The following is an 11,786-nucleotide window of genomic DNA, read 5'->3' on the forward strand; positions in this document are numbered from 1 at the left end:
GTAAATGGACCTGCGGGGTGGGGTGTCGGAAGCAGAAGCTGGGAGTGAAAGCCACAAGGACTTGGGTGGGTAGGGAAGAGAAGGGCGAGCTAGTTTACAAACACAAGTCTCTCCACCAGCAACCCGAGAGGGCAGTGACCAGAACCACCCGAGCTGGCGCCTTCTGGAGGCCACCAGGGCCTCAGGCGATGGACAGCACGGGCCTCCCGGGTCGCGAAGGGCCTGCGCCTGGCCCCCGCCCCGGCCCCCGGCGGCGGCGGCGGCGGCGGCGGCGGGCCGGGACCTCCGGGCGCGGCGGGGAGGCGGCGGGAGGGGGACGCGCACGTGGTGCGGGGCGGACGGGTTCCTCCCCACTGAAGTCATGGACTTGGCGCGCAGACGTGGCTTCGGCCAACAAGGGGGTGGGGTGGGGGTAGGGAGCGCACAATGTGTTTCTTGTTAGGGACCCGCAAGCCGGGGCTCGGGTGTGGCTTTTGGTGCCGTATTATAATATTAAGATGTTGCTTGGTTCCGGACAAGCCCGCCCTTGTCGCTGGCTGGAGAGGGCCGCGGCGGGTTCCCACGGACGCCGCTGCGCTCGGGCGCGCGGAGGAGGCGCGGCGGCCGGGGATCCCCGCGGTGACCCGGGCTCCCCGCGGGGGCCGGGCCCCGCGACGCACGCCTCGGGGTGGCGCAGACTCGGCGACGCCAGCCCCGCGCCCGCCGGCTCGCGGGCAGCCCGGGATTGTTTTCTAAGACCTTATCTCTTGCTCAAGTTAATTTTCTTTTTTAATTTGGTGACCGGAACAAAAAGCCACAGGACAGTCCTTTGTGAAGGCCAAACGCAGCCACACATCGGGGTACTTCACAGCATTTGTAACTAAATAGGTAGCTAAATAGGTCCCTCCGCCAAATTTCCCAAACTCTGCTTTTTTTTTTTTTTTTTAACGGAGCTGAAAGGTGATCTCCCTACCAGGAGATCAGACGGTGGAAAGCAATTGGATTTAGCACGGCGTTTTTCCTGGTGCTCTTGGGCTCTCTGGGCCGACAGGACCGCGCGCCGGATCCTAGAAGGAATTATTAGGGCCGGAATCGCGGCGGGCGGGGATGACTGTTAAAGCCTTCGTGGTAGCCGAAGCGCTTTGTTAATGCAATTCATTAGCCGTGAGCGACAAGACGGAGAAGAGGCTAGGCGAGTCTTCAAAAATACCCAAAGAGAGAAAAATAAACATCCTCTTGTTTGCTTTTTGTGGCTTTACTCCTTTCCCTCCCCTCCCGTGGCCCCCCTCATGTAAGGCTGTCTTAAACCCAAATTCGGTTATCTGGTTTCAGGGTAAGGGCTCCGTCTTGCCAAGGTATTAAATAAACAAGTAAAGCAAAAACTTGAATCCTTATGTAATCCAAATGCTGTTTCCTCGAAAACCACAACAAACTCTGCTACACCAGATAACACGCTGGGAACGGTCGTGCCCCCACCCCAGCCCGTTTCAGGGCCAGCAGAGGACATCCTTGCCCAGGAGCTCCTCTCCAGGACAGACGATAAATAATTGCTACTAACACTGAACTGCAGATGAGCCCCCTTGAGGGATCCGGATGCCGTAAACTGTCCCGGAATGTTGGCATCTGGCTCTTAAAATGGAACTTTCCCTAGAGATAGAGCCGGGACCGAGCAGGCGTCTGCGTCCGCGGGCTGGCTTGGAAGTTTCTGGCCTCTAGACGCTCCCAGTTGAAAACGCAGCTTTGGAAAGAGGCTCAGTCGGCCCCGCTTTGTAGTGGTAATGAGGGCGCAGACGCGGGTCCGCTGGCGCGCGCGGCTCGGAGCCGCGGACCCCGGGGCGGAGGGTTGGGGGGTGCTGTTCTGGAAAAATCTGACGGCTCCTAGCGCAGCCTCCAAGGGCTCCGAGGAGGAAAGCAGGGGCGGCGGGGGGCGGGAGACAGCGGGGGCGGGGAGGGGGTCATTCCAAGGTATTTTTAGGAGTCCAGCATCAAAGTCATCCCCGCGAAGATCCAAAGGAATAAATAAATCTCGCCGTCCGCTGAGACCGTCACCTTCTCCCCATCCGCTCCTCCCTCGCGCCAGCCCCACCCCGAACGCCTCGGTTGCAAAAACAAATAAAATGAAGCAAAACCTCTTGCTTTGGCAACCTCTAAGCCACGCTATGCCTCTTTCGGCAAAAGGAAGATTTCTTTCTTCTCCCGCTCCCGGCTTTTTTTTTTTTTTTTTCCTTCTTCTTCTCCCCCGACTCCCACCCCCGCCCCCGCCCCTTCCTGCTCTCCTCGGTCCCCTCGCCTTCCCCCAAATCGCTCGAAACTTAAGACGTGCGGCGGCTGCAGGTGCGCGCGGGCCGGGCGGCCCGGCCGGGGCGAGCCTGGGACGGCCGGGCCTCGCAGGCATTGATCAGCTGGGCGCGCGCGCTGAGTGACGGCGCGGTTGCCATGGCAGCCGCCTGAGCGGCGCCGCGAGGACAAGGCTGCAGGGCGGCGTGAATGGGCGGCGTCACGCGCCTGGCGCCAGAGAGTCTGCTCCGGGGCTCCGGCTCCGGCCCCGCCGCGGCCTGGCCCGCGCGCCGCCGCCGCCGCCGCCGCCGCCGCCAATTCATCACCTGTCAGGGATCACTCGGGGGGTCACGGGCGGAATGGACACAGCTGTGAGAACAAAACCAGGGGGAAGAAAGGCGAGCGCTCCCAATTGCGCCAGATGTGCAGGGAGGGCCCTGCCCCCTCCCCCTCCGCCCCCCGCAGGCTCCTCCCGCCCCGCGTTGCATCACGCGGGGATTGCAAAGGCAGCCCGGAGGCCCGGCGCGCCCGGCCCGGAGCTGCTTCCGATTACGGCGCGGGGCCGGACACGCTGGGAGCCGCCGGCCGGGCCGGGATGGAGACGGAGTGAGTTGAGCCCCGGAGCCCGGTCAGGGGAGCCTCCAGGGTCGGCGTGTGGCTTTAAACGGGGGGCGTCCCAGCGCGTGAGCCGAGGGGACGGTGTCTCCACCCCCACCGGAAGCCCTTCGCACCTTCCCGCCACCCACGGGTCGAGCAAGTCCAGGGCCCTTTCTGCAGCTGGGACCATTTGAACTTCAGAGGCCTCCCATGCAAACCCGCGGAGACACGAATTGACAGATTTTTTTCAGTGCCTTGTCACCCACCCCGAAAACGCTCCCACACCCCTTTTTCCCCCACGGAAACATCATTTTAAAGGTAATTTCGCATTGGGCTTGCTGAGACCGACGTACGAGGAACTCGGGCCTCTTTTTTTTTTTTTTTTTTTTTTTTTTAATCATTAACTTCTTCAGCCTCGTCCTCCCCTTAAAATGGTCTTTCAGTGGACGTGGAACCGGGTGGCGTGCCGGTCGAATTCAACACGATCGGGCCGACTGGACGCTGACATGGCAGCAGAAGAAAGAAAGCACAAAACTTTCACCGTATTCAGCAGTTTTGCTACATCAGGGTACAGAAATGATCGCGGGAGAAGACACTGCCTTCATCCACTCGGCGAGTGCGGAAAGTAACACCGCGCAACGCTCATTACGAACCAGCCCGGAGCCTGGCTGTTGGGATAATGAGGCTGGCACGGATGTTAACATACGGTGTCCTTGGAAAAAGCTAGGAATGCGTCAGTATCACAGAGCCGCAATGTCCAAGAATCACAAGTAATAATTTGAGAATCCCAAAGATGTTTGTTTACATTGGCTATTATTGTAAAATAGTCAAAGTATAACATCATGAACCAAAATAGTGTCAAAACAAAATCTGTTCCACTGTGGCACGTATGTGACAGAAACACAGGCACACAAAGTACATCAAAAGGCTCGCACCGTGGGGGGGCTCGGCATTCAATCACTTCCAGACTTCATATCGGAGGAGAGGTGGTCAAGCGAACGCTGTCCGGAGCACAGTCGTAGGCAGCTCTCGGGGCCAGGCCCTCGGCAGATTTCTCGGCGGGTTCGGGAAAGCGTCCCCCTCCATGCCCCGAAATAAAGTGACTTGGTTTTCTGAAAGCGACATCCACCTCAGCACCCACCACCGGACCGCCTGGCCCAAGAGATACCCTGGGGCAGGCACATGGCTCGGGCGGGCGTCCAAGAGACAGGCTGGCCCACCAGCCGAGAAATTAATGATTAATTGAAGGGGAAAATGCAGGTTCCCCACGACTAAGCTTTGCTTCTTTTCTGATCTGCCCCCTTCCTTTTTCTTAAACGCAAAGAAGGTGAAGATTGAGGGGAAAAGTAAACAGGGTACTTACAAATACTACCTTTTTCTCGGGTTCTCTACAGTCTTGTATTCTTAGGGAAATGGGATTTTCAAAACACAGCCGATTTACTGTAGTCCTCAGTTAAATCAGAATTATGTGTGAATTAACTGGAAGGTATTTAAATAAGCTGCAAACTTTAGACTGCAGGAAGAACTTCCTAAAGATTTACAGAGGGAAAAAAAAGGAAGAAAAAAAAAACAAACCCAAAAACCTGAAGCTGCATCCAGTACTAGGGCTGAAAGGATTTCAAACCTCACACATAACAATTTTTTTAAGTGGGAAGACTTCGGTCAACGGCTAGAGCCACCTCCCTTTCGCAAAACTTAAACAATACTATCAGTGCTGGAATGTGGCAGGAGAAATCAGGATTTGTGCATAATTAATCACATTACTTTGCCACCCACACTGCAAGGCACAGACCGGCAGCCTCTCAAGGGCAGTGTATGTAAATACAGCTTCGCTATGCAAATGTTCCTAATGATTTCCGATTAATAGGATCATTATAATAGCCCTGCCTGTTCTAGAAAAGGAACCCCGAAAGTGTCCAGCCTCTCAGAGCTCCATAGCGATCAGCACGGTTTCCAAGAAGTACTCATTTTACTGAGTTTACAATAGTGCCTCCCGTGTTGCTCCGAGTTGCACGATCCCACACTAAACCTGTCGTGGAGGGGGCGCGTGGGTGCTTTTTGTTTTGCTTTGCTTTGTTTTGTTTTGTTTTGACATAGCTTAGCCTCATCTGGAGACCGAACTCTACGCACGTCTCTCGTCAATGGCAAACTTATTTGCGTTTTCACTTTCTTCAGCAATGCTTTCTATCCGATGACATTCCGCGGGTCGCAGTGAACGGTGACTTTCCCTCTGCTGTGCAGAGCCTGCCGGTGTCGCCGTGGTTTTAGGGCTGCTGAAACCTCCAGGGTGTGGAAGGCTCCGTCAAGGGACACCCTAGAGCGAGGGTACTGCCTCACCCCTGGAATTAGAATAAAGATGCACATTTGGACTCCTGGGGTCCCCCCTTCCCCTCCTCCCCCTGGCCTCCTCCGCGGCCCTCTGCTCCCCTCCTGCCCCGCGCTTACTGTACTCTATTTACCACCCCAGCTGGGCTCGCGCCCGCCCCGCCCACACCGCGGGGATTGGCTGCGAACGCGGAAGGACCGAGCGCTCGCCCCGCGCCCGCGCCCGCCAATGGGGGCGCCCGCGCGGCCTGATGGACGCGCCGGCTTCCACCAATGGGAACGCAAGGAACCCGGATCGTGTGCCCCCGGCGAGTGCCGATAAAAGCCGCCCTGCCAGGCTCCCGGCTTCATTCTGAGCCGAGCCTGGTGCCCAGCGCAGGAAGCTCCGCAGGCGGCGGCGGCCTGAGCTCCTGGGCAGCCCGCTCCCTCCCGGTCTCTCCTTCCCCGCGCGGTCAGCATGAAAGCCTTCAGTCCGGTGAGGTCCGTTAGGAAAAACAGCCTTTCGGACCACAGCCTGGGCATCTCCCGGAGCAAAACCCCGGTGGACGACCCGATGAGCCTGCTGTACAACATGAACGACTGCTACTCCAAGCTCAAGGAGCTGGTGCCCAGCATCCCCCAGAACAAGAAGGTGAGCAAGATGGAAATCCTGCAGCACGTCATCGACTACATCTTGGACCTGCAGATCGCCCTGGACTCGCACCCCACTATTGTCAGCCTGCACCACCAGCGACCTGGACAGAGCCAGGCGTCCAGGACGCCGCTGACCACCCTCAACACGGACATCAGCATCCTGTCCTTGCAGGTAAGACCTGCTCCCGGTGCCCCCGCCCGCTGCCGCGCACCCCAGTCATCGCCTGGGCTGCCGCTCGCAGACCCATTGTCGAGGCGGCCGCAGTCCGTGACTTACCGATGAGCTAATTAACTGAAAAAAAAAAAAAAAAAAAAGCAAATCTGCTATAGATCGAGCGGTGCGTGAAATTGCTGATAAGTTCTGACACGTTAATGCATCTGTCTTTGATTCGGATTGTAGCATAAAACGTGTTTAATGAAACTTGCTGTTCTATGGATTACTTTAAAAAAAAAAAAAACCCTTTCTCCTTAAGATTGTCTAACATCGCCGTTTATCCCCTTTCTCTCGCAGGCGTCTGAATTCCCGTCTGAGTTAATGTCAAATGACAGCAAAGCGCTCTGTGGCTGAATAAACGGTGAGTGTTAGCTTGTGCCTCCCGTCCGGACACCGCCTCTTGGAGAGAGAGAGAGAGTGTGTGTTTTCATTTGTGTATCTGCAGAATTGGGGATTTTGTAAATGAATGTGTACTTCAGTCGTATTGCACGTAGCACACTGCCTGTGCCTACGAGCTATGAAGGGGCTCCTAGCTCTCATTACTCCAGATCACAGAACATTTTCCTTTTAAACGCAAAACACAAAACAAAATACCAGTAACTTAAGTGTGAAGGCGGCTGGGGAAAATGCGTGTTGGCTTCTGCCACACACGGAACGCCTGGCTCTGGTACTATGAGGTACTACCCTCCACGTAATTAATCTTATCACCGCAAATTCCGTAGAGATCCTCCTTCCCTAAAACTTCAGCCCTCCTGAGACTCGGCCAGCCCAGCACTGCCTGCCTGCGCCTCAGACCCTGTGATGTGGGATTCCGACTTCCCTATCTGCTAACTAAAGGGCTGTTTTCAATCAAATAATTGTTACAAGAAGCAGACTGGCGCCCGCGAGCACTGCTGTTGGAGATCCAACTAGGAGATTGCGTTGGGAAGTTTCTCCCCGGAGTCTCTGCTATTTTAATGTTTAATTTTCGCCGTGGAGGCCGAGTGTGTGTGTTGCATCTGGACGCCAGGGTTTGCCCAATCTTTGAGTGTTTGGTGGTTAAATGTTCAAACTGCGGCTTCCTCGTGGCGCCAGTCTGCCTGCCTCTGCCCTTAGGTTCCTTTCTCCTAAAACACGCCTCTCCCCCAATCTTTTGCAGGTGGTCATGACTTTTCTTGTCTTTGCACAACAACAACAAGTCCACGGGATCTTTTAACGCGCTGAACTTATTTTTCAACCATTTCACGAGGAGAACAACAAGTTGAATGGACCTTTTTAAAAAATGGAAGGAAAACTAAGAATGATCATCTTCCCCAGGGTGTTCTCTGACCTGGACTGTGATATTAGTTATTTATGAAAAAGACTTTTAAATGCCCTTTCTGCAGTTGGAAGGTTTTCTTTATATACTATTCCCACCATGGGGAGCGAAAACGTTTAAAATCACAAGGAATTTCCCAATTTAAGCAGACTTTGCCTTTTTTCAAAGGTGGAGCGTGAATACCAGAAGGATCCAGTATTCAGTTACTTAAATGAAGTCTTTTGGTCAGAAATTACCTTTTTGACGCAAGCCTACTGAATGCTGTGTATATATTTATATATAAATATATATATATATATATATATTGAGTGAAACCTTGTGAACTCTTTAATTAGAGTTTTCTTGTATAGTGGCAGAGATGTATATTTCTGCATACAAAGTGTAATGATGTACTTATTCATGCTAAACTTTTTATAAAAGTTTAGTTGTAAACTTAACCCTTTTATACAAAATAAATCGTGTGTTTATTGAATGGTGATTGCCTGCTTTATTTCAGAGGACCAGTGCTTCGATTTTTATTATGCTATGTTATAACTGAACCCAAATAAATACAAGTTCAAATTTATGTAGACTGTATAAGATGATAATAAACATGTCTGAAGTCAATACCTGAATTCTGAATGGTTTTTAAGATCTCCCTCTCTGTCTCCACTCGATTTAACCATCACTGCCACCACCCCCTAAGCCTTGGGACTTGTATGCAGAAGAAACTCCTTCTTATCAGATGTGTGGTCCAGCGCGAGCACTTTGGGGGCAAAGCGCTAACGTGTTTTAAGACAGCTGACCGGGCTGGGGAAACAGAAGTCTTAGTCCTGCAAGGAACTAGTAGTTCTGTGCCTTGGGGCTGAGCTTCAAACCAAGGAGCTGCTGTGGCAGTGACTCCTAGGAGTTAGAGCATTCATTCACACTAAATGAGTCTGGAAGGACTGCTTGGCTGAGTAGGTGTTCAGACACTTTTGGAGTATATGAAACTGCCTGTAGTTCAGGACATGACTTAAAAGAGTTAGGGGAAGGGCGAAAAGACCCCTGGGTGCTAACTGCTTGCTCCCGGTGACTGTTCGCCTGCAGGAATTCAAGCCGCAGCGTGGCCCCGGGCGCTCCCGGCCTCCCCAAGCTTCCCCTGTACCTTCTCCACCTGGAGCTCGCCCAGGCTCCTGGAGACAGGGCCTGGGCGGAGCCCACTTTCCAAGACAGGTGGCCGTTAAATCGCCCTTCACCCTTGACTGCACCCCTGGACTGCCCTGCGAAGGAAAAGAGGGAGGGAGGGAGGGGAGAAAGGCCTTTTAAGTCACAGAAAAAGTACCAGCGCGCTGTTTCCATGTAGCCCTCACCTGGCAGCTTTTGGCTCCTGCTCTAAAACAGGTAGCTGACGCGGACAGATACTTAAAATTCGTACGTACGCAAAAATTCCCAAACTGGAAGGAAGACACTTCCTTAGGTGTGTGAGGGTGGGGTGGGAGGTTCTGGAAGGCCGGCCCGAGGTGGACGGGGAGCGGAGAAGGAAGGTGGGGAGGACGGGCGGGTGGGGATGGGTGTCTCACCTGGGGCCACTTTCTCAGGCCCAGCCCAGCAGGTGTTTGGGTGGCGCCACCTTGTCTGCGCTGGCGGCGGTGGCGTTTCCGGCCCTGACCTGGAATCCGTCACGGAGAGCGCGGGGCCAGGTGCGGAGGGGCGGCCTCGGGCTCTCGGCCCAACTTCGCCCTCGCCCGGCTCCCGCGTCCTCTGCGGCGGTCGCGCCCGACCCCGCTTCCTCCCGGGGGGGGGAGGGCGGCGCCGGGGACCCGGGCGGGGCAGCCTCCGACGCCACCCGCGCCCCGCCCGGCGTCCGCGCCGCAGGTGAGCACGTGCTTTGACCGGGGCCGTCGTTGTTGTTGATAATCGTACCCAGGGGGACGCCGGCTCTGCCCGCCACACCTGGGCGGGGCGGGGCGTGCCGGCGCAGGCCGCCCTTCGGACCTGCCACCTGATGTCCGGCCACCTGTCGCCGGCCCGCCCAGCGCCCCGCGCGACGAGCCGCTCCGCTCCGGGCAGGGGCGGGAAGCACGAGGACGGGTCGCTGCCCCCACCCCATCCTGTCCTCCGGGGACGACAGGGTGGGGGCGCGGACGCCGGCTCCCGGCCGCCCCCAGCCTCTCGTGGTCCGCTCGGACCGGCGAGAGGATCAGACCCGGACGGCAGGTCCTGTGCAAGGGCTCGCCGGCTTTCCAGAGGAAGCCGTGCGGCCGGGGTGGGGCTCTCGAGCACCTGCGCGGTCCCTGGAAGCCGGGGACCGTTTGCGACGTTTGGACGACGACCCAGAGTAGCAGCACCGTCCAGGAAAAGCGGCACCTTTCGGAGGAGGCTTTCGGCGGCGGAGCTCCGGCCACTCGTCCGGGTCCGGCCGGTGGAGGTCGGGCGCCACCTGCTGGCCGGCGCCAGGAAGGCGGCTCGCGAGCGGGGTTTTCGGGGCGCTGGGAGGCCGAGGGGCGATAGCTGGAGCTTCAGGGGGAGAAACGGCACGGAGAAACTGCCTTTCGAAAACGGGTTATCAGGAAAGAGAGCCTCTCTAGCGTGTGTACAGTCGTTTCCACTGTGTTTTCTTCTTATTTCGTCTTCTTACCTACTTCGTAACTTAGGGTCCCCTTTTGCAGATTAGTATCCACTGGCACTAGGTGCTGTCTTGGATGTTAATAAAAGCATCAGACTTGACCCCCCGGGAGCACAGAGACTACAACTGGATTGTGGAGAAAAGTGAGTTGTGAAGTCGAATGAAAGCCAGCGTGTTTTCGCTTCTTTTCCTTAAATCTTTCAATGTGTCTTTATTTTTTCTGAATAACCTCAGCCACGACCTCCAATATTGCGTTAAAGGACTAGGAGGTGAGAGGGAGCGTCCTTGTTTTATTCCAGATCTTAATGAAAACAAGTCAGACTTTCTCCATGATGCATGACCCGGCTCTAGGATTTTGTGATGTTATGTAGTCTTGATCAATTTTAGGAAGAACCCTTTAATTGTTAGCTGTTTTTTGTTGTGTTTTGGGGGGATTTTGACTCACAATTCGGGAATGAATTTGGTAAAATATATGTATTCCATTTATTGATACTATTTTCCTTTAGAGTCTTAACACTGATTTTTCTGATGTGAATCGGCCTTGCATTTATTCCGTAATAAATCCTACTTGAACATGACGTATGATTACTTCTTACACACACTGTCGGATTCTGTTAGCCAGTATTTTACTTGGAATGTTCTAGAATACAGTGGAGCCTGTGGTTTCTTTTCTTGTGCTGTCCTTATCTGGTTTTGGAGTCAAGGTCACACTAACCTCAAACGATAAATGTGTGGGTCAGTTTACATTTTAGTTCTCAAAGCCACGGATAAATCTTCGAAGTTAGGCAAACATGTGGTCTCTCCATTCTACAGAAGCTGTCCTCAGAGACACCAAGGGAGTGACCAAGGGCATGCGGCAGTCAGTGGACAGACTCGGTCCAGTGTTTTACTCAAATGGGGAAGACTTCTGAGGACAACGATGTAGACGTTACCAGGGAATAGTAACCTATAGTCACTAAACACCTGTTTCCTGGAGCTTTTTTGTTGTTCAAGGATAATTATTTATGGGGTTTCCACGCTGTGGGTGCACAGCTCCAGGGCAATCCAAATCCGTGTCAGCCTGACTCACCACACGCCCTTCTGATTCCTAATGCCCTCTGCTACTGGAAGGGAGTCTCCAGGCTCTGACTGTCTTTCCCGGGTGATGGTTCTGCTAAGGTCCCAAACGTCTATTTCCTCATAAAGGTGATCTGAGACCGAGGCAAGATTTGTCCAGAAGCCCAACAGGTATTTGGTTTAGTGCTGACCATGGGAGTAGTCACTTGGAGGAGAACTGCCCCTCACTGCCCCCCGACGGCAAGAACCGGGGGAAGTCTGCAGAGACGTGTGGACAGAGAGCTGAACACGGGCGCGTTTGGCTTGTTTCCAATCATTTGCTATTAAAATCAGGCCACGTCCGGTGGCAGTTCCTGAGTGGGGGTACCAAGCCCGGCACGGGGGCACTGACCCAACAGGAATCGGAGGCGAGGTTTCACTCCCACGGGAAGCAGGACATTGGCAGGGAAACCACTCTTGAAGGCCTGCCATGTCAGTGTGTAGACTAAATTACTCATCCTGGACGATCTTGGGGGGAAGCCTGTCAGCCTGAGGTCAGGAGGGGAAAGAAACATCTCCCTTGAAAATTTAGAGCCAGGGGTCTGCCCTCGCAGGGAGTGGAGATTTAAATCCATGGGACCCAGACAGTCTGCAAAATTCTAATGCTGATAAATTAACATAAAAATGGTTCCTGGCTGGTGATGCCCCTGGGGTGTTTGGCAGGAGCAAGGGCAAAAGTTCTCCAGAGAGAGAAGCCCTCAAGACTAACCACCCCAAATCCTCCTGTTTAATGGCTTGCTGAAAGTAAGTTTACAATTAAAAACTTCAGATGCTACTGAAAA

General features: G+C 54.4%; 1 protein-coding gene across 1 annotated transcript; it reads left to right on the forward strand.

Annotated features, from left to right (window-relative positions):
- Positions 1-5,514: 5,514 nt before the first annotated feature.
- ID2 (inhibitor of DNA binding 2) lies at positions 5,515-7,928 on the forward strand. The gene is made up of 3 exons (XM_058682467.1): positions 5,515-5,983; positions 6,323-6,386; positions 7,164-7,928. The coding sequence occupies exons 1-2, from the start codon at positions 5,636-5,638 to the stop codon at positions 6,377-6,379; spliced, it is 405 nt and encodes a 134-aa protein (XP_058538450.1). The 5' UTR covers positions 5,515-5,635; the 3' UTR covers positions 6,380-6,386; positions 7,164-7,928.
- The last annotated feature ends 3,858 nt before the right edge of the window (positions 7,929-11,786 follow it).

Source organism: Neofelis nebulosa, chromosome 9 (genome assembly GCF_028018385.1).
Source record: "Neofelis nebulosa isolate mNeoNeb1 chromosome 9, mNeoNeb1.pri, whole genome shotgun sequence".
NCBI classification, from domain to species: domain Eukaryota; kingdom Metazoa; phylum Chordata; class Mammalia; order Carnivora; family Felidae; genus Neofelis; species Neofelis nebulosa.